Source organism: Hyaena hyaena, unplaced genomic scaffold (genome assembly GCF_003009895.1).
Source record: "Hyaena hyaena isolate Hyena2069 unplaced genomic scaffold, ASM300989v1 scaffold_78, whole genome shotgun sequence".
NCBI classification, from domain to species: domain Eukaryota; kingdom Metazoa; phylum Chordata; class Mammalia; order Carnivora; family Hyaenidae; genus Hyaena; species Hyaena hyaena.
In genome coordinates, this window is record NW_024080710.1 from 1,500,103 (window position 1) to 1,522,632 (window position 22,530).

General features: G+C 45.4%; 1 protein-coding gene across 1 annotated transcript in view; it reads left to right on the forward strand.

The window, feature by feature from the left end:
• VSTM4 (V-set and transmembrane domain containing 4) overlaps positions 1–22,530 on the forward strand; it is a 108,393-nt gene that overhangs the window by 16,996 nt on the left and 68,867 nt on the right. Inside the window, exon 3 of the mRNA XM_039233654.1 lies at positions 18,264–18,332. Coding sequence (XP_039089585.1) covers positions 18,264–18,332 — 69 coding nt within the window. The remainder of the gene's footprint in view (positions 1–18,263; positions 18,333–22,530) is intronic.

The window sequence follows — 22,530 nt, forward strand, 5'->3', positions numbered from 1 at the left end:
CATTTTGTTTTTTCTTCAGCTGCTCTTCCTTAGTTTTGTAGAAATTATGTTGGGGTTTGATTTTATTGGGATTTAACTGACTTTATAAATTACTTTGGGTGGGTATGTACATCTTATATGTCTTTATGATTTTAAATGTTCCTATCCAGACACTGCTGTGTTCTTTCAGACATGCAGGCTGATTTATTTATAATCAATATAAGTAAAGATGTCTTAATGTGAGTCTTGAAAATTTTTTTCATGTTTATTTCTCGGTATTGCCTGCTTGTAAGTGGGATCTGTCCCTTCTCCCCACATGCACACACATGCACCTCTTTTAAGTTGGATAATGCTGATTTATAGAAAGGTTGTTGACTTGTATTTGGCAACATAATAAGTTATCTTATTTTCTCAGATAGAGACTTTTTCAGTTACTTCTCAAGGATGTCTGCAAGTTGATATCTCTTTATTTTTGGTGACCTTACTGCATTGGCCCGTAGGGAGTCCTCTACCTGTACTCTTCTTGTTGACGGTGCTGGGAGTTTTAATTTTACCATTGGGCTTTTTTCTTGACCATATTTTCCCATCTAGCCCACATGGCCACTGCTAGTGACTGTCAGTTGCTCTACTAAAAAAACAGCATTGAGGTATCTGTGACTATTTTTCACCATCCCTACTAGAAAGCCTTTCAGAAAAGCCATTGGGATTTGCCTGACAATGTGTCTTAGTAATTTACCTTTTCCTTTTTAAATTTCTTAAAACCCTTTTAAAATTCCATTCTAAAGAAATGACCTATCAGGCCATGAAGACCTGGAGGAACCTTAAATGCATGTTACACAGTGAATGAAGGCAGTCTGAAAAGCTGCATACTGTATGATTCTGACCATACGACATTCCAGAAAAGGCAAAAATACGGAGATAGTAAAAAGATTAATGGTTGCCAGGGGTTGGGAGGGAGGGATGAATAGGTACAGCACAGGGGATTTTTATAGCAATGAAAACATTCTGTATGGTACTATAATGGTGGATACCTGTCATTAATTTGTCCAAACCCATAGAACATACCGTACCAAGGGTGAACCGTAAGGTAAACAATAGACTCTGGGTGGTTATTATGTGTCATTATAGGGTCATCTGTTGTAACAAATGTATTCCTCTGGTGGGGAGAGGGCATTGACAGTGGAGGAGACTGTGTATGCGTAGGGGTTGGGGGTGTCTGGAAAATCTCTGTACCTTCCCCTCAATTTTGCTCTGAACCTAAAACCAGTCTAAAAACTCTTAATAATAATAATTAATAATAATAATAATTAATCCATTCTAGAAGCTTGTCAGAGATAGCCTAAAGTTTTAAAACCTACTTTCCTACTTTTTTTTTTTTAAATCAAGGTGTTACTGACTTCAGGGTTCTCTGACTCCCAGGAAGAAGCAGATGCGAGGCCAAGGATGGCATAGATAGCGTTTGCTGCAAGCTCATGCATGGGCACGAGGCAGACAGCCTTAGAAAGAGGGATACCAGGATGCTCCCCGAACAGTGGCAGGGAAAGAGTTTAGAGTGGCTGAGGCAGGAGAGGAGCCATGTCTAAGCATGTAAAGGTGGGGAAATGTGCAGGTGCAGTGGACAGAACATGCTCCTTCACACACAGTAAGTTTTATTTGCCTGTTCTGTCTCTATTCTTGGGTGTGATTTTTAGCATTATAAAGACGGGAAAAGGTGAGAGGTCAGGGCTGTGGGCCGCACTGGCTCTGACTAGTCTGGTCTGGTCTTTGCAGGAGCAAACTGGTTGTAAGTTGCCACTCATTTCAAGTTCGTGGCTTCTGGCTTCCTGATTCAGTGTAGCACCTGCAAGGTGGGCTAGAGAAATGGATTATCAGAGGGTGCTGAGGTTTCCTGCAAGTTCGTGTTCTGTAAAACAGGTGGTGGCTCAGAAAGGAAAGCTACCAATGGGCAAGCAGATACTCAAAGAGCCTTCATTTTGAAATAGGGAAATTGCAAGGAGATTAGGGCCTAGGGCAACTTCATCCCAACATATGCTCTTCCAGACAGGGGCCTCAGAATCCTTGTCTCCAAGGCACTTGGCATGCCTCTAGCATTGGGTATCTTTCCTATACTCCAGGACATCTCACTTTTCTTTAACTGGAGTTCTTTCTTACCTGTGAATGGTCACCACTTAAGAAAGGTCAGATGTTCTCTCTGAGGAGGAAAGGGACAGACATGTGATCAGCGGGCCTTCGGTTGAAGAGGTTATTACTGGGAAAGCCCACTTGCTAAGTTGTTGAATAAATGTAGTTCATGGATATTAATGCAGTACCACAACTAAATTTTCATGAACTTCGATTAACATCTAGCATCTTTAAACATTTTTTTAAAATGTTTTTTTTATTTTTGAGAAAGAGATAGAGACAGACAAAGCGCGAGGGGGAGAGGGGGAGAGAGAGAGGGAGACACAGATTCTGAAGCAGGTTCCGGGCTCTGAGCTGTGAGCACAGAGCCCTACATGGAGCTTGAACTCAGGAAATGTGAGACCATGACCTGAGCCGAAGCCAGACGCTGAACCGACTGAGCCACCCATGTGCCCCAAAGTCTAGCATCTTTAAATTGTTTATATATATGATAGTGGAGTCAAGTGTTATCATCTGTCAGTCCATATCACTGATGCTTTGATCTGATCTTTTGAAGGGGAGAAAAAGGGATGGAGTTAGAAGCGGTGTTCAGGGAATTCTGTGTGAGCCTATTACATCCATGCTGCATCCCTAAGGTGGTGGCTCCTTACAAAGTCCAGCTCATTATCCATATGCTTATAAAACGCTCTATAAATGTCATACAAAATTAAAAAAAAAAACGAAAAAAAAAAAACCAAGACCAAACCAAATAACCAACTTTACCCAATATCTGAATTGTAATTTACTTTACTTTGCTCTATACATTTTGTTTCCCCAAATTTGGAGTAAGTCCTTGAGCATGTATATGTTGTAAAAAAATAAGTAACAAGTTATTGGGAAAAAAATCTGCACTAACATATGAATTTTTCTTGGCTTTCTTTTTTCCTGAAGACATCTCTGTAAGTTGGCTAAAAAAATGTAAGTTGTATTAATTTGAGGCAAAGCATAATTTGCCATTTTATGTTTTAACTACGCATATTATTTTATTTATTTATTTTTAAAAATTTTAATGTTTACTTACCTTTGAAGGAGAGAGAGAGACAGAGCATGAGCCGGGTAGGAGTAGAGAGAGAGGGAGGTGCAGGATCTGAAGCAGGCTCTAGGCTCTGAGCTGTCAGCACAGAGCCCGACGCGGGACTCAAACTCACAGGCTGTGAGATCATGACCTGAGCCAAAGTCAGATGTTTAACCGACTGAGCCACTTAGACGCCCCATAACTATACATTTTATTAAAATGTGATGGAAAATGGGGATTTTGAAGAGTAGGGAAGTCATACATTGGAGATATCTGCGAAGCACATATGTATGAGACTGTGGGAGGGGCTTCTGACTGCGGGGATGTGGGTGCTGTGTGGTACGACACGATACGATAAATAATGAAAATGGAGGCACAACACTATATGACATTGAAAAGCATGATAAAATTGAAAATGTGTGACCCTCTGGATGACAGTGGAATCACGCTCAGCTTGTCTTAGAGAAACTGTCATAGCAGATGAACTTGTCAATGTTATTTTTATTACACGGAGGTAGAAGGAAAGGTAAAGAATGTTGTGCAGATTACTCAATTGCTTGGGCTGTATGAGCATTTTGCCAAGCAAGAAGCCCTGCCTGCAAAGAAAATGGATCAAAACGTACTAAGTGACACATGTCATTGGGACCCTCTGGAGAAGTTTCCAGTAGAAACCAAGAGGGTCAACGTTAGGTTTGATTTCATTTCATTGTTTAATCAGTGACATTGAAGAAGGAGCACACATCACCCTAATGAACTTTAGAGAAAACACAAAATTGCGAAATGTTTTTTAATGTCAGCGAAGAGTAAAAACATAACAAAAATGAATCCAGAGAGGTAAGAAATACAGGCAGGAAATAACAGAATGAGATTCAATTTGGAAAATGGCAGAGCAACACATTTGGGGAAAAAGTATCGCAGGCGCTGTTGGATCATCAACGGGAGGCTAAGAGGCTGTTGTGAAGGGACCTTGGTGACAGTGGCAGTGAATTAGGCATGTGTCTGCAATGTGATAGGGCAGCACGAACAGCCGGTGTTATTTCCGTCCACGTACAAATTGGGCTGGTGTCCCCAGGAAGGAAGGAGGTTGTGTCGTGTGTACCGCACTGGTGAGACTAATGGGGACTACAGTGGTCTGTTTTGGGAACCTCATTTCCAGAAAGATCGATTCAAACTAGAGAAGAGGGGCAAACCTGATAAGGAAATGAGTGGCAGCCTCCAGAGATGTGATCAGTTCAGCCGAGGAAGCTTTGCTGGGCTTAGTGAACAAATTGCATCAGAAAATAACACGTTGAGTACAGTGTTCAGCCTGCGGGGGGCACTGATTTAGCCCTTCTCTCGGTGGGCATTTTACTGAGCACCTGCTCTGTACCAGGATCTTACTGTGCTGGACCCTTGGGTAAACATGGGAGGATCTGTCTGTAGGGGTGGCAGATATGATGTTACGGTGTGTGTACAATGATCAAGGTGTGCACAGGGTATTATTTCAACACCTAGCAGAGCCTCTAAGGATGAGGAATAAGGCAGTGCCATTTCTGCAGGGCAGGAACTAGAAGGAAGTGGCATCTCAGTATGTGCGTCAGGACGGCTGGAGTCTGAGCTGGGGTAGGGGTGATAACCTTGGTTAAGGGAGGCAGGCAGGGCTGAGGGTGGAGGGGCTTGTACTGAATACTAAGGAATTTACACTTGATTCTGTAGACTATTCTCAACCTTGCCTAATGATAAGAATCACCAGAGCCATTATTAACATGCAGATTCCCAAGCATCTGCCCAGGGGATTCCAGTCTATTAGGTCTGGGTTGGAATCTGGAGATTTAACAGGAAGCCTAGGTTTTTTTTTTGTTTGTTTTGTTTTTTTTTATCATCAGGCAGCTTGGGGGGATCTCTGCTTTAAGCCTTGGAAAACCCATGAAGCATTTAAGTCTCCAGACAGATCCCTGTGTTGGCTGCTCAGGGCATGGGTTTGGGGGGAACAGACTAGAGGTTGAGGAGGCAGCACTTTGTCGTCACCCAGGCTTAAAATGATGGAGGACTACATTCGGCAGTAGGGATAGAGGGGCATGAAGATGTCAGACGAGAAGTCTCTAGTTATCACCAGGGTATGGGCAAGAGCTGGCGGATGGCCCCCAGAGGCCTAACCCAGTAGAATAAGCAGAATGGTGCCCGCAGCTAGTCCACAGAGGACATTCAGAATGGAGAGCGAGATGCCTGGACCCACCCTGCACTCATCCCTCGTGGGGACACAGGTATGTGGAGCTGAAGCTCCTGTCTCATCCAGCAAGTGAGAACTGATATCCTAGTCAGGAAGCTGTAACCTTGGGGCTACATGAGCATCCCAAAAGGCAGGGGTGGGGGGTGGAGCTCTAGAAAACACCAACATTTAGGGCAAACAGAAGGAGCTAGCTCGGCATGGTGTTGGTCTGGGGTCTTCCAGGCCAGTGCGTTGCCTGCATGGAAAAGGCAAAATGTTCTGAGTAGAAAGGCAGCATCACAGGATGAAGGAACAGCAGCTCTTTGCCCGGAGCCCAGAAGGTCGGTCTGTGGGAAATCCAGAGGAGCCAGTGTCCTAGGTGGGGACCAGTGCCTTCACCTTGGTCCCCAGGGGCCCAGCGAGCCTTGTATCTTCTGCTCCAATGACAGTCATCTCTAGATAGCATCTTCTCACTCATTCATCACGAGCAGGTGAGATGCAGATGTGGGCCTCACTGCACGTGAGATACGATGAGGCAAATAGCAGCGAAAGGTCCTGCCGGACCCCAGGAGCAGCAGGGAGATGGAGTCCCAAGGGCCCTGTACCCAGCACTGTGGAGATATAAAAAGGTTGCAGGTGACAGAACCAGGAAATCAAGATGGAAATACAAGAGTATGAGCAGAGGTTTGGGGGCACCTCCCAGTAGGAGATGGAGAGGCTCAGTGAGGTGTCTCTCTCTAAGGGAGTGACTTATTTATGCTTGGGGTGTTCAGAGTTTTCTGACTAGATACACTAGGGCAAGGATTTTCCACCCTTCTTGATTCTCCATGCCCTTAGGTCAAAAGAAATAGCTAATAATTTTGCTTTTTAAGGCGTTGGGTCCACCAATTTAATATAAGTATTTCTGTCCTAAAAACAGAGAGCATAATACATACTAGAGACTGAGACAAACTATTCTTTTTAGTGGAAATTCCAAAATCACTTTTGAAATGAGGTGAAGATTAGATATTTTAGGGGGCCAAAATTAACACAGAGTAATGTGTGGCTAGTTGTGATAATTTTTTTTTTCTTTTTGCAAATAATGATATTTTCTGAAGAAGTTTGCCTTACTCTGTCCCTTTAGACAGGAGTACCTGACTCTATGTTTGTTCTCCACGCTGAGGGTTGACTGGCCACTCGCTGTGCATCAGGCATACAGTCCATGTATGAAGTCTAATGCCTTCCCATTACTGGAATGTTAGGGTCCCTATAGCCCCTCCACATGCCTTTTACTCCCTCTACCCTGTGTCCTGGGTTCCTGCACTTGTGTTTCATCCCCTGCTCTATTTAGTCATCCTTTGACCTCCCTAGGCTGCCTCTGCTTCCCACACTTTGGGAGTCTCCCTGCCATTGTGCCTTCTCCATCCAGCTTGATGTCCCCATGGTCCCCAGACTTGCCCTCCCTGCACGCTGATCTGGTATGCTCCCCCCACCCAGGGTGTGTCGATCCTGTAGAGTTCAGCCATGAGGATGGCCCTGGGCAGGGGTGAGAGGCTGGACTAGCGCCTAAGCCTGGATTTTTTTCAGGTGCCTACAGAGGAATTTCCAAGATGAACCCCAAGGTCTGTCTGTGAGGCTTCCTGTCAAGGGCAGGAAGGGCATACCTGGGTGCCACATGCCCTTAACGGCTGGTGAGCTTTGAGACAGGCCAGTTTGCGGGGATCAGCATGCAAAGACCCTTCCCGCCGGTGAGCATGAATCCCCCACGTTTGAAAAGAGTCATGTGGTCAATTCATTTTAGGCTTCTTCTCTTAAGGGATGGTAGCTTTGATTCCCCTGGCTTCATAAAAAGTTATCCTCGATGGCTTGTTTGCCCAGCTCTGCCACCGACAGACTCAGAAGCACACTGGTCTTCTGGGCCGAAATGAATCTGCATGCTTTCAAATGGAGGCATCTTCATTAACAGCGAAAATGCTAATAATAGAAGCAATTTGCAAAGGCTGTCTCCTGCAGTTTAATCAGTATTCAGTCTGACCCCCAAAAAATGTATTTTAATAAGCCAAATTGCTATTTGCCTTAAGATGATATGAATAAGCTTTACATGTGGGGAATGAGCTAAGCAAATGGGAAACTCTGTTACCCTAAATGTATTTGGGGGCAAAGATGAAATTGTGATTTCTTATCTGTTTAACCCCAAATGTTAGATGGAATTTAATGATTGGATCTGAAAGTACAACCACAGGCAACCAGTATTTCAAGTTTCAGTGGAAGAAATTAAATAATTCCTTTTTCTCCGGAGACATGGAACAGATAATTAGGAATGAGATTTACTAAACACTTAGTGCTACTGCTTAATTAAGCAAGCACACATCATGATGTTGAAAGTGTCAACAGGTCCAGATACTCAAAGGGAACAAACTGACAACGGGAGTGTAACTTAAACTACACTTGAAACAGTTCTTCCGTGTGCCTACCTTCCCTCCCAGCTGCCATGGTCTTGGAAGAATTTAAGAGAGTGAGGACTTGAACAAACCTCTCTCAAGCCCCCATGTATGAGCCTGTTACCACTGTGCCTTCCTTAAAGAGAGGGACGAGTGGAGAGGTTTGACCCCCACCCTTTCAGGGCCCCAGCCTCACAATCTGGAGGAAGAAACATGTCAACAGGAGCACAGATCTGATCGATATTATGGAGAGAGCTAATAAAAAGGGAGTGTGAATGGGCCGTACACGAAGGTGACAGTGGCATGAGAGTAAGGGTGAGAGAGGGTACATTCTTGGGGGAAATGAGAAGGTCACCTAGAAGATGCAGGATTCCACTGGGCCACAGGGCGAGGAGAGTTATGATCGCGATGGGCCATGCCATGTCGAGAGACAAAACAGGCTAAGCAAAGCTAGACAAGGGAGAGAGGAATAGATAACTCGAGGAAATTGGATGCGTGTTTGTGGTTGGTGAGGGCCAGAGGTGGGCAGTGGTAAGAGCCAAGTTTAGCATGGTAGACCTGGCCAGGGACCTTGACTCCAGGGACCCTGCCAGATTCTTCTTCAATGTACCCTCACACCTAACACGGCGCATGGTACACAGAAGGGCTCAGGGCTGATTTTTTTTTTTTTTTTTTTTTAATGAAAGAATGAATGAGTGGCCCAAGCTCTTTGGTAAACTGGAGTGGAAGGTGGTAGTAAAATATATAGACCTGTCCTGGAGTCGTATCTGGACCGAGGGCTACTTACCAAGCCCTGAGTGTCATTATTTCCTAACCGCTATTTGGGGATATATACACGGCCTTTGTATTCTGTAGCTGATTTCATCTCAGAAGGCGACCTTCTTTTCCAACTGCTTTGTCATAATAGGAAGTCTATTTAATATGGGGATTTTTTTGTTTGTTTGCTCTTTTGCTTTGTTTGCTTTGTTTTTTGGAATTTTACAGAAGATGCAAAAGAAGGGTGGCTTGAAATAGACTCTTCCGTTTCTCATTAACTGCTCTCTGTAGGTCACTCAGAGGTCTTATTCACATACATGGCTTTGTCTGAGCCCCAAGAGAGACTGCCTTTGGCCCAAATCTTAGAGACTCAAGGGGGAAGTGAAGCAATCTGCCAACTTCCAAGGACAGAGACAGAGAGAGTCTCTGTGTCTCTCTGGGGTTACAGGCCTTCCCTGAGAACGCTGATCCAGTTATAAATAGTGGTGACACAGCTACATTTTAACAGTTTTTTCCTTGGGAAACCATCTCATCATTGAATAAGAAGGGATAGTGAACTGAGTATATTCATTGTTGAATTTACAGCAAAAGTATTGACCCATCTTTATTTTCTTTAAGGATCTTTTCTTGTGAGTACTTCATATCGCCAACCTCTTCTGGTCCTCTTAGATTTTTCTCTCCTATTGGTGTGTGCAAGATGTTGCCTAAGGAAACTGAGGCAGGGTGGTGTCTGCTGTCTGGATTCCTACCCCCTACCTGCCACTCCCCACCCCCTGGGTGCAAATCAGTGAGGTCTACATGCCCTGGACCAAAACTTTAAATGGCTGCCCCTCTCAACTCCAGTGAACTAAAGAATCATCTTCTGCTTAAGGTCTTGGGTCTTCCTGACTCCATTCTATAACAAACTAAGGACTCAGAGGCCATAGAATGAATCACGGCAGGCCCAAAGGATGTAGCTCTGAGGCCAGAACTTTGCAGAGAAGTCAGGCTTGGTGGCCTGTTGCTTCTGGATGCAGGGAGGTGGCTGGGTGGGGCAGGTCCCTCCCTGGCCTGTCTTCCCAGGCTTCCAGAATGTGACAATGTCATGGTCCCAGCACCAAGTTCCTTTTAGAGGAGGTCTTGACCCACCACGGGGTCATGCTTATTCCATTCATTTGTTCATTCAAAGAGACCGTGACTTATAATGGGCCAAGAAGGGTTCTAGGATGTGAGGAAGACAGATGTAGTCCCAGTCGCCGTGCCGCTTTCCCATCAGCTAGGGGTGGCAGATAATGACCAAGATGAAGGAGAACACACTCTGCAGGGAAGGAGGGTGTGAAACATGACATGATCATTGGAGGAAGGTCTCTCTGACTCAGATTCTCTCCAGTTTCCAAGTTTGAGTCAGCCACCTGGGGAGACCTATCTATCGTTAGAACACCCTGTGCCTTAGGAAGTACCTTTCTTGAAAACTGTTCTTTTGCCCTGAGACATGCTATTTAAAGGGGCCTGTTTGGAGTTTTTGTAAACAACATTCATGCGACAGGCTTACTCCTTAGTTTCTGCAGTTATTTTTGTTTTCCCTGGATTAAACCAAAGAGGCATTGTTTTGGTTTTCAAGCTCTGGACCCTGCCCTGGACTAGACGAGAAATTGAGGCCCAGGGTCTGTCTCCTCATGACTCGAATCCCCTCTCTTACACCTCCTTGGATTCTGTCCCTGCCTCTCTACTACGAGTGTGTGAGGCAGGCTTCTCTGAGTGGAGTCCTGGGGCCTCCAGACTCAGGATTTTCCGAAAGATGTGCTCCCTCATCATGCACATTCAAGCCCTCCCTGGATTTCTCAAGTTGGAAGCTCAGGGGCGATGGCTGAGAATGTTCATTTTAGCAGGAGCCCCAGTTAATTCTACTGCACACTGAAAGTTTTAGAAATCTTGGTCTTCAGGCCCTAAATGAGGGTAACAGCCTCTGTGATTGAAACCTGTGTAACCAGGGAGAATGCTTTAGCCCAGCCCGGCCAGTAGTGGAAGTAGAAAGGCAGAGGTGTGTCTCCCGGGCTCAGGCTGGGCTTTCCTGTGTCCTTGCTTTTGCTCCCTGAAGCCGCCTCAGGTACCTGGCTGGGCCAGGGCCCTCTCTACACTCCTCTCCATCAGCACCTCCATTCTGGAAGGCTCTCTGTATCAGAAGTATGCTGTGAACCTTCCTTTGGATGTAACCCAAGGTTGCAATTTAAGCTCCTTAATTGTAGGATCCTTTGTTAAAGGAGCTGGACACACAAATGAGCAGATGAGAAAGCATTTTGGAAGAAAGGGAGCCTTTCCAGGGCCCTTAGAATCATCAGCCGCCTGTTCTACAGACAACAGGGTCGGGCTTTAATGCAGGTCCAGATAAGGATGCCAATATTATCGGTAAACAGGAGACCAGGGAGGAGGGTGGGAGGCACCCCGGCCTGAAGGCCATTGTCACAGGGTCTTGGCATAAACTCAGGGGACACAGTCTGCCACAGCCTGTGAAACACACCTTCCCCAGGGGAGTTGGCAGGACATTCTGTCCAAGTCAGGAATCAAGGCTCTCGGTTTTCACACCTTTTTGAGTGATGGTTTCCCCACGGGTCTCATCGCAGGGGGCTTGACTGAGATTCTTTCTTCCCAGCCTGCTTTTTCCAGACACAAGGCTGATATGATCAGTCCGTCTCAGTGCCTCTGCGCCACATTCTTCTGGACTGTTTGATGCTGTAGCCACTTCCAACCAGTTCTTCCCAGAGGGGCCGAGATATAGTGAATCTCACAACTTGCTCCTTTTTAGATTTCATCTGATTCTAATGTTTTGGATGGAGGCCCCCAGCCAGCCTGCGGCTCTTTCATCGGGGCCACCACCTCACCCGAAAATCAGACAGGCTGTTCCCACTGGGCACCAGGGTCCCAACGAAATGACAAAGCAGTCAGTAGGTCAGTTGACGACTTTGCTTTGAGTCCTCTTTACTCCTTTTCTCCGCTATGAGCCCAAACCGATGGATAAATGGGCCTTGGAGTCAGACAGAAATCGAAATGCCCACTTTCTTCTAGATAAAGCTGTACTGAGAAAAGCGGCTTGGTGCTGAGGCTTCATTATTTGGACTTCCTCTTGTTTTCCTGATCAGTTGCGCTACCTTCCTTGGCACCCTCTCCCAGGCCCAGCAGGGGGGCCCCAGGACCCACACCTCATGGGTGGAAGTGATCGTGCAGGTAGGATTGAAGAGGAGAGTGCACAGGAGTGGCCACAGGCGGGGCTCCTCAGGAAGCAGGGTTCGTGTCACTCCCAGCAGGTGGGGTAATGAGAACTTCCCAAGGGGGCATACACTGTCCATCCCTTCATTAGCAATTTGCTAAAAGCCCAGTCTTGGAGCATGTGACAGGATAGAGGCTACCTCGAGCAGGGGCTTGACCATGTTCCTCTCACCTAGAGCAAGGCAGTGTGTCAGAAGCTCCCCAGGATCAGGGGCTCCTGCCAACCCCCCTTGCCTAGGGAGTAGGAGGTGAGTGGATGTGGGAGTGGAGGGAGGGTTAGGGAGGGTTACTGCAGTAACACGCTCCCTTTAGGGAAGGGACAGAAGTATATTCCTCCTCCCAACCTTGGAAGCCCAGCACAGAGCCTAAGGCCCCCCTCTCACCCCATCGTGACCCTAAAAGACAACCCAGTGGTTAAAAGGCTGACTGAGTGCATGTGAATTCCTCATCTTTGCGGGATTAGGCTGGAAACTCCCCCAATCATAAGTAGTTGTCGGAAGGTAAGGACTTTGAGCTCTGCTGAGCTGATGCTTAGGAAGAACCAGCACTTTGAGTATAAAAAGCTCCATATTGCTGTCTCCCCAGTTGTCTTCCCAGCTGGATCACCAGGTAAGGCAAACGCAGTTGAAAGTGATAGATTCGCTGAGTCTTTTTTAAAAGGCTGCAGCCTTCTGATAGCTCAATTCCTCGGAAACCATTACAAGTGCTCTATGATCAAGAATTTGCATTTCTGAAAAGTCTTCGATCAACACGAATCATCTGTGGCTGGAAAATTTGCCACTCTTTCCTTGGTCAAGCAAAACGCTTCCTTGAAGTATTTTATCCACTTCCGTATCGACCCTGCAGTGGCCTCTTCCACTCAGCATGTCCAGGGCGGCCGTTACACATTTCTGACCCGCGTGTGTAGCTGTGTCACGAAGGAGGTGCGCCAGTAGCCGGCCGATCCATCACTTGTCCATTACAAAGCCCTTCTGTCTGCCTGGCCTTGTCCCACAGTATGTTTCCTTACAGCATATCAACTCAGACACATGGCTTGACCATGTATCAAATTCGCTTTGAGATAGCATGGGATTAGCGGCTGAAACCAGATAGTTAATGGCAAAAGCTCAGGAAATTTTCTGAAGTTCCAGAAGAGTCCATGTGAAGGTTTTTCTTTTCTTTTCTTTTCCTTTTTTCTTTTCTTTTTTTCTTTTCTTTTCTTTTTTTTAACGTGTAAGCTTAGTTCTTTTATTTATTTCTTTATTCAATTTTTTTTTGTGGTGAGGGTGCAGAGGGGGAGGGAGAGAGAATCCCAAGCAGGCTACATGCCCAGTGCAGAGCCCAACCGTAAGATCAAGACTGAGCCACCCAGGCGCCCCAAGATTTTTCTTTCTCATAGGAACAGATAAAGTTATGACCAGAGTTGCTGATCATCATAGGCAAACAAAGTTGCCACATCTTCCCATAAAACAGTTGCACTGGGGGAAAATGAGGAACATCTATTAATTCCTTGCTTAGAGCCCTGACAGCTCAGAATCTGTTTGTTGGCTCTTTGAACGCATGTCTCTGTAAGCTGGTTAGGGAGACCTTGTTATCTTTTATCCCAAATAAGGCAAAGCAATTCTTATCGACTACATCAAGGGCGCACAGTTTCTGAAAAGAAAAAAAAAAAAAAAAGTGAATCAATGGTGATCCGAAGGCACCTGCTTTTGCTAGCAGGGTGGCAGCCCTTTTGAGCTGTAGACATTTGACAACAAGGACGCTGTAGACATTTGACAACAAGGACAAGTTCCCTTTCTTGTGGACCATTTGGACGATTGAAGATTCACACACTGAAACAAAGGGCTGATGGCAAAGGACCATGCTGACTTAGGTGCAGGAATTGGAACAGTGAATAAAATAATAAAACAGACAAAAATCCCCTTTCTTATGGAGCTAGTATCATTGTAGATAAATATGGATCCCTAGGTCTCAGGCACACTTCACATATTTTAACCCATTTGACTCTCACACCTCCCTTACGAGTGGGCACTTACCATCCCTCTTTGTGAAACTAAGGCACTGGGAAATCAAGCAGCTTGCCCAAATTTACACAACCAGCAAATGGCAACTCATTGTTTTCAACCTGGTGTGTATCAGTGCATCTCAAACTTTATTTATTTATTTTTGATGTTTTTTAATGTTTTTATTTATTTCTGAGAGAGAGGCGGTGTGAGCAGGGGAGGGTCAGAGAGAGAGGGAGCTACAGAACGTGAAGCAGGCTCCAGGTTCTGAGCTAGCTGTCAGCACAGAGACTGACGTGGGGCTTGAGCCCACAAACTGTGAGATCATGACCTGAGCTGACATCGGATGCTTAACCGACTGAGGCACCCAGGTGCCCCAGTGCATCTCAAACTTTAAAGTGCATATGATTGACCCAGGGTATCTGGTTTAAAAGCAGATTCTGATCCAGTAGGTCTGGACTGGGTACCTTGTGATTCTGCACTTCTGACAAGCCCCCAGGTGACACTGTACTGCTGGTCCATTGATCACATTTGGAGTGGTAAGGCCCTGGATGATGCTGGGCACCCTCGATCTCCTGAAAACTCAGCTCCTTGGAGATCATCTGTTTTTCCTTTCAGTGTTGCCTTTATATGCTGATCCCAGCCTGGGCTCAATTAGTTGAAGCTTTGAAAGCCCATTTAAGCTAATTCAGAAGAGAAGTAAGGATAGCTTAAGGCGATGGAGCTCATAGAATGCGAGAATAGCAACCATAGTCTATCAGCCCTCTTGAGACCTAGTGTTCCAGCAAGATCATGTCCTCAGCCCTGTGACCCTCTTCACCTCCACTTTCCTCTTGTGGGTTCTGCCCTCTGCTCCATTCCATGTGCCTGTTTATCCAACATGGCTGACCACAGGCTCTTTCAGCCCCAGCACCCTCAACAACCATATATACTATATTTCTTAGCTTAACTTCTTAGGGAAAGAATCTGACTGATCGCTCTGGCAGTCAGCCGTGGGTGGGGAAATAAAGCAGGAATGACGATGAACAAATTATGGGACTTACCCAGTATCGTGTGCAAGACCAGATGTACGCTAAGAGTTCATTGCTTGAGGGGCAGTCAGAAAGAAATGGATTTTCCATTTATTTACTAGGCACTTATCTGCTGCCAGGCAGTCTACCAAATGATGGGGATAGAGAGGTAGGAGATACAGTTTCTGGTTTTAAGGAATTTAGGTTCTAATGGGAGAGTTCTTCAGTTGTGGCAGACTTGGCTTATAGCAGACCAAAGCCTGCCTTCCGAGAAAAATTCGAAAGCTGAAAAATAATTTGCATTTCAGCCATCCTAATTACATGTTTAATTTAATAAATACATTTGTATTACATAATTATATACGCACATGCATGTTTCAGCTATCCTAATGTTCTCTGAAGGCCTGCCTAGATAAATAGAGCATAGAGAAGAGTAGTTAGTGATCCCAAATGTTGGAAACACTTAACTTAACATACTTAATGGTATGTTAACTTAACATACTTAACTTAAACATACTTAAGCACTAGTTCAGAGAAGCTATGCAGAAAGTATCCATCAGGATGCTTAGGAAGCAAACAGTTTTTCCAGTTTAACAAGTGAAAGGGCCATGGTAAGTACTCTGTAGGCTTCTCACTGAGGATCCCTCAAGTTAGGGCAAACCAGAGATAGTCCAGACCATATAAAACCTGAAAACAGAAAAAACTGCCCCAGACTGTAGGCAGTTAAAGTCCTGATTGGATTAGATGTTCATTCTGTTATTCTAACTTGTTACCAGCAAAATTTAAAAAGAAATAGTTTTTAAGATTTTATTTTTTAAGTAATCTCTATACCCAATGCGGGGCTCAAACCTATAATCCTGAGATCAAGAGTCACACACTCTACTAACAGAGCCAGCCAGGCACCCCAGAAAATAATATTTTACCTTACATCTCCATGCTTTTCCATATACAATATCTGACATTCAGTGAAAAAATTATCAGACATAGTAAGGGACAGGATCAAAAGCAAAAATAGATAACAGAAACAAGTCTATGGGTGATGCAGATATAAAGGTATCAGGTATGTGCCTTGACATAATATGATTAATATGGTTCAGAAATTAGGTGGCAAGCTGGAGAAATTCATCTGAGAGCTGGGATGTATAAAAATGAATTAAATTAATTAAATATAGGGGCGCCTGGGTGGCTTAGTCAGTTAAGCGTCCGACTTTTGCTTAGGTCATGATCTCACGGTTCGTGGGTTCGAGCCCCGCGTCGGGCTCTGTGCTGACTGCCAGCTCAGAGCCTGGAGCCTGTTTCAGTCTGTGACTCCCTCTCTCTCTGACCCTCCCCTGCTCACGCTGTCTCTCTCTATCTCTCCTAGAAATAATAAAAAAAAAACCATTTAAATTAATTAAATATAAAAAGTAATTAATAAGGGTGCCTGAGTGGTTCAGTTGGTTAAGGGTCTGACTCTTGACTTTGGCTCAGATCATGATCTCATGATCATGAGCTAGTGCTCGGTGCTGGGCATGGAGCCTGCTTAAGATTCTCTTTCTTCCTCTTCCTCTGCCCCTTTCCCGTTTGCACTCGCTCACGTGCACGCGCGCTTTCTCTCTCCCTCAAAAAAAATTAACATATGGGTTTAACAGCAGGTTATACACAGATGAAGGGGATTGGTGATTTTCAAAATGATCTATAGGAAATGCCCAGTACAAGACCTAGAGAAGTGAAAAGTTAGAAAATTCAGATTGAAATATATGACAACATAATGCAAAAGTTATTGGGAGGGGTAATAAATAGAGGTAAAGTTTCAGATGATCTCTGCCATATACCTTATCTTTCATACGGATTCAGTCTCCATTCCAAACTCCTCTTTCTGTTCAAGTCCTAGATGCTCTTCTCTAATATTTTTCAATGTTCCAGCCACTGACCACATGAGGCTTATTTAAATTGAAATTTAATTCCTGAGTGGCTCAGTCGCTTAAGCATCCAGTCTTGATCTCAGCTCAGGTCATGATCTCACAGTTCGTGGGCTGGAGCTCCATGTCAGGCTCTGCGCTGACAGTGCTGTTTGGAACCTGCTTGGGATTCTCTTTTTCCCTCTCTCTCTGCCCCTCCCCAGCTTGGCGCACTTTCTTTCAAAATAAATAAACTTAAAAACATTTTTAAAATTTAAATTTAAATAAAATTAAAAATTCAATTCTTCAGGTCCACACAGACTAGCCATGTGTCACATTCTCAGTAACCACAGGTGGCCAGTGGCTACTACATGTACAGAATGGACGTAAAACATTTCCAATGTCCCAGAAAGTTCTATCAGACAGTAATTTCATTCCTTGACTTTTTTTTTTTTTTTTTGGTCAGGTTAACTTTTATATTTTTACCTGTAATTGTATTACTATTATGCATGGAACCTTCCCATAGTTCCAGCCTCTTTAGTGTGATGCTTAAGGTTTTATACTGTGTAGCTCAGTTCTGTTTCCCTGACTGTTGAAAGCAGGCGCAGCAAGTTCAGTGATCACCCACTGACTAAAAGTGTACAAAGTAATTTAGAAATGGTATTTATCTTCCAGGGTCGCTAGAGGGAATTAAGTTAAATATGATAACATGCAGCTACAAGAGCAACAAGATGCTTGGCACATGGTAGGCAGTCAGTAAATGAGACATCGGTCAGTCACTGAACACCATTCCACAACTCTACAGGGGAAACATAATCCCTGAACGGGGCAGACAAAGTGTGTGTGTGACTGTCTCTCATGGAATGGAGCTCAGAGCACAGACCCTGAGTCATCAGATGACTTCAGGCTCCTCTATCTAGTGGTACACCCAGGCAAGTGCACTATGATTTATTTTTATTTTTTATTTTTAAAAATAATCTTTTAATATAATTTCTTGTCAAACTGGCTTACATACAACACCCAGTGCTCATCCCAGCAAGTGTACTATACTTTAGAAAGATGTCCGCTAGGCGCACCTGGGTGGCTCAGTCAATTAAGCACCCAGCTTCAGCTCAGGTCATGATCTCATGGTTTGTGGGTTCGAGCCCCGTGTTGGGCTCTGTGCTGCTGGCTCAGAGCCTGGAACCTGCTTAGGATTATGTGTCTCCCTCTCTCTCTGCCTCTTCCCCACTCCTGCTGTCTCTCTCTCATAAATAAACATTAAAAAAAAAAAAGAGAAAGATGTCTACTAAAATCGTTTTGGTTCTTGGAATTCCCACTGGGAAATTCTTTATTTTGCTAGTATGTGGGGCAAGTGGACTTCTACCATACCAAGTCCCAACTTTGCCATTTATTGGCTTTTAAACAATGATAACCTAATTTCCCCCCACTGGTGGCTCCACTGTTATTGAGTCATTGCACCTCTCCTTAATGTGTGAGTTGTGATAATTAAATGTGGTTTTGCAAATGGAAGAATTACTTCATAAATGTAAGTGCCATACATACCATATGGCCTATTTTGGGTTACAATGTGGGCCGGGGCCATATGCTAATGTACTTCATGCTATGCCACTTCTTTTTTGTCTTACAGTGATTTCCCTCAAACCTTCTGAAGATTCATCCTTTGAGAAAAAGAAAGAGACCTGGGCATTTTTTGAAGGTAGACCTGGAACATTTCTTTATTATAAGATGCCCCTTGATTTTAGGTAATAGGAAAGGAATAGAATGGGAAGAAAGTGTAACCACACTCGGGGGGCAGGGAGGTTACCACTTGGGGTACACCAAATTGAACACAGCCCATGGAAATATTGAAAGCAAAGGACATTTTATTACTTGTGGCAAGTAAGGAGACAGGGAGATAGCTCTCAAAGCACAATCTTTCTGTGGGGTTAGTACAGGAAGCTTTTATTCAGTGCATTAGAGGGCGGAGCAGGGAGCTTCTATAGGCGATTTTGGTTCAATTGTGCATGCCTACCATGTCAACTTGCTAGAGCATACATCATATGTTCAAAAACTGGCGGAAAACTCCACCCATAAGTGGAGAGATTAGTACAAAGAGCTAAAGGTAACCTCAGGTCAGCGAGCGGGGCTTCTGTGCAGGTCCTCAGCTCCAGTCTGGCTCTGACTGGCTCACGTTAGGGGATGTCATTAAGGACACATCTAGGAAGGGGCTCTCAGCTGAAAACATCTAGTTGGGCACCTCCTTGGCTGGAATTGTTTGTTCTGCGAAACAAAACTCACTCCTTCCCTGCTTTTGGCTCTTCCCCTCCTCCCTTCTGCTGAGTAACTTCCTGTTGCACTTTAGCTAACAAAGGGGCCCTAACTTAGTTGTGCTGTGACATCAAGTTGTTTTCTTATCCTAAATTTACTAAAGAGTAGAGTGGGAATGCCTGGAGGTATTAGCCCGTGAGTTTTGAAAGAGTAGAGGTGAAAACTCCAGTCTGTATAATTTGGGGTTATTTGTTTTGTTTTTGCTCCAGAATTCCTACTGCTAGGTGATTTTAGGGAGGGCTCTTCAAGTAATGTAAAAATGAAATGGACACCTACTGTGACAGAGTTTGACCTCGGGTTTCATACATGGTTGGGGATTCTGGAAAGTCTGAGAACCGTAAGCAAGTGATTTTCAACCCATGTTAGAACCCGCTGGGGAGCCTGAAAAGCACTGATGCCTGAACCGCCATCTCTAGAGATTCTGTTTGAGCTGGAACTTGTTAAAAGCTCTCCAGGTGATCCCAGCGTCCCAGACCAGCAGCATCAGCATCAGCATCACCGGGGAGCCTGATACAAATGTGCACTGTGGGGCTTTACTCTCGCTTACAGGATCGGAAACATTAGGGGTGGTGCCCAGGGATCGAGGTTTTCACAAGTCGTCTGGGTGACTCCGATGCTCTCAGGTTTGAGCCTGGGAGCGGTGTTTCCTAGCAGGAGGTGGTTTTGCCCCTCCAGGGCCTATTTGCCAATGCCGGGATACATTTTTGGTTGCCACAACTAGCATTTTGGTGCCACTGGCATCTGTTGGGGAGAGAACAGGGAGGCTGCTAAACACAGTAACAAGGCATAGGTCAGCTCCCCAAAACAAGGAATTATCTGGCCCCAAATGTCAAGAATGCTGAGGCTGAGAAACCTTGTCTTACTTGGGGTTAGGAAGCTTCACAGAAATTATCATCACAAAACAGGTGGGGATTATGGCCAAAAGCAGCGGAAGCAGGTACTTGGTGAGTTTTTAGGCAGAGCCTTTGGTCAGTGAAAAATTGGTTAATGTCAGAAGGTGATCAGGAAATGGTGAGAGATGACTATTTTGTGAAGGCATGGCATTTACTGATGATAAATCACCTTGTCAAGCAGACCTAGGGACATGTGTGTGCCTTGGGGGCCTCCCATCTCCTTTAGTTAACTAACAGATGTGATGGAAGGAGATCTTGCCCAATGAGTGGGCAGACACTAGGATCTAAACCCACCTCTTCCAATAGCCAGTTAAGCACTTGCTCTCTTAGAAAAATGTAATCGTAATAGTGATTATTATTTGCAAACCAGAAGGTGTCACCCAGGTAGGCCATTAAAATTGAAATATTTTCTTTCTCAGATCCTGTGATCTCCAACAGTGATTCTCTGTATTCCCTGCCTTTTCTTAGGCAGGCTTTGTAGCTGTGTTTTTATTTAATGACCCTCTCCTAGCAAAACAATCCCCAACTCTCTCCCTCGGCCTTTCATTCAGGGAATGCCCATTTGTTAGCAAAGAGATGAAAGCGACTTACTCCACACAGAGCAAAGCCATAGAGAAAACAACTGTTTTACCCCATGTCCCTGGGAACTGCCCCATGACCCGGGCCCTGGGCCCTACGATGAGGGAGAAGTCTGGAGACACCCAGGGCATCCCTAGGGTAGGTCACTGGCAGATGTGACAATGGGAGCCCTGTTTGTCATCAGATACATAAAGATCTCCTGGGGAGGGGGTGTTAGTAACCCCGATTCTGGGCTCCCCACCGAGAATCCCATTATTGCACTTAGGAAATGAGCAAAACATTTGTACTTTATTGGGGCCCAGGGTGTTTCCCTAGTACAAGTGGTCTGAGAACCATATTTAGGGAATACCCGTGGCACATAAAACAAAACGATAGATTTGGAAAGGTTACAGCATTTGGTCCCAACATGCCTTGCAGCATAATCAGTGCATCTAAAATACTTTGTGTAACTAGTATTTTATAATTCACATGTAGCTCTAGAAATCAGGGTCACTCTCAACCTAACTCGACACAAAATCTGGAACCCGACGTGGGCTTACTTGTCAACCCAGAGAATTAGGTCCCTTCAGAAAAGCGGAATTGGAATCCTCACTATGAAGAGTGCCTCTGACCAGCTGTTTCCAGTGTTCTTTGCCTGTGATTCCGGCAGCAGCGGCTTTGCATTTTGCTTTTTTAACCCCGCCACAGCACTGGCGAGGTCAGGGGTGTGCATGAAACTCCCTGGCGCCTGATCCCAGGCCTTTGCCCTTTTGTTCTGGATGGAAGAGCTGCTGCAGAGAGTGCGGACGGACGTCCATCCTCCAGGGGCCTTGGCTCAGCTGGCCGCGTGCCCGCAGCACAGAACCAGTATTGTGAGGCCTCTTGGTGAGATGCTGGAGTGAGTTAAAAATCCCTCAGGGCCATTGCTCAGGTGTTTCTCGCCAAGCAAGATGATATTACAAACTGGATTAAAAATAGTAGGAGCATCCAGTTTGCTGCATAGACTTGAGATCCTGGCATTCGCATTTTGCTGGGGAGAGTGGAGGACTGACATCGCCTTTCTGGAGTCAGCGGTCCGGCAAGAGGTGGTCCCTTCGCTGTGCTGAGGAATGCTGGGGTCACCGGGCTCCAAGCAGCGCTGAACACCCCTGCAGGCCTCAGGGTTGCCTGGCAACAGGTGCAGCCTGCCTTTCACTGGGGCCTCTCTGCCTAGCCTGGCCTGTGGTGGCTTGGTTTTCTGGGAGGGCAGGAGCCGGCACAAGCATGCTGTGCACCCCGTCTCGGCCTCCCTGCCGCGAGAGCGTCACTCCAGCCTGCCGGCTCCGCCATCTGCTTCAGGGAGGCCTGGACCGGGGATGGCGGGGACACATTTTCTGCATGGTGGTTTGCAGGGGCGTCTAAAAGTGACATCGATGCCTTTGGGAAGCCCAGCGGCAAAAGACAAAATTGCAGACGGATGTGACGAAACTAACACGGTGTTTAGATTTATTCTGAGTGGGCAGGTAATCTGTGGTGTTTTAAAAGCTAAGCCCAGATTTGGTTAGGTGCAGATGTTCTGTTGAATTTGGATCTGAACGCTTGGATTCAGCCCCCAGATAAGCGTTGTTTGGCCCAGTCGGAGTTTTAAAACCTTTGGGCCAACGTTTATAATTAGAGGAGTATATACATAAAAGTCGAGGGAAAGTCATAAGATACAGCAGCACTGGCCGGGCATTCCAGCCCCAGGATGGCTGCTTGAAGCATTGGTACTGCTGCCTCCATCGGGCAGGGCACAGCTTTGCTCTGGCTCATCCAGGCAGAAAGGTGATGCTGGATCCAGGTATTTTGTGACCCCTTCTTAAATGGCTTGGGGTCTTACCTTTGTTTGTAGAGAAAATCATGGGGAAATGGTTTCAGTGTTTTGAGCAGATAAAACAGGGTGATTATCTTTTTGCAGCAAAAGGAATATGCTTGGAACAGAGGGGATAAATGAGAACTTTGGAGTACTGGTGGCTGCCTGATCCAGGGAAAGGCAGGTGTTCTTTTTGAGCTTTCCTTCTCCTGCAAGGTGACACTTTTTAAGGTCCCTGTAGCTTCAAGAACACAACAGAGAGCAGGCACGATGGATCCTCGACCCGTGGGGACCCACACACAGGT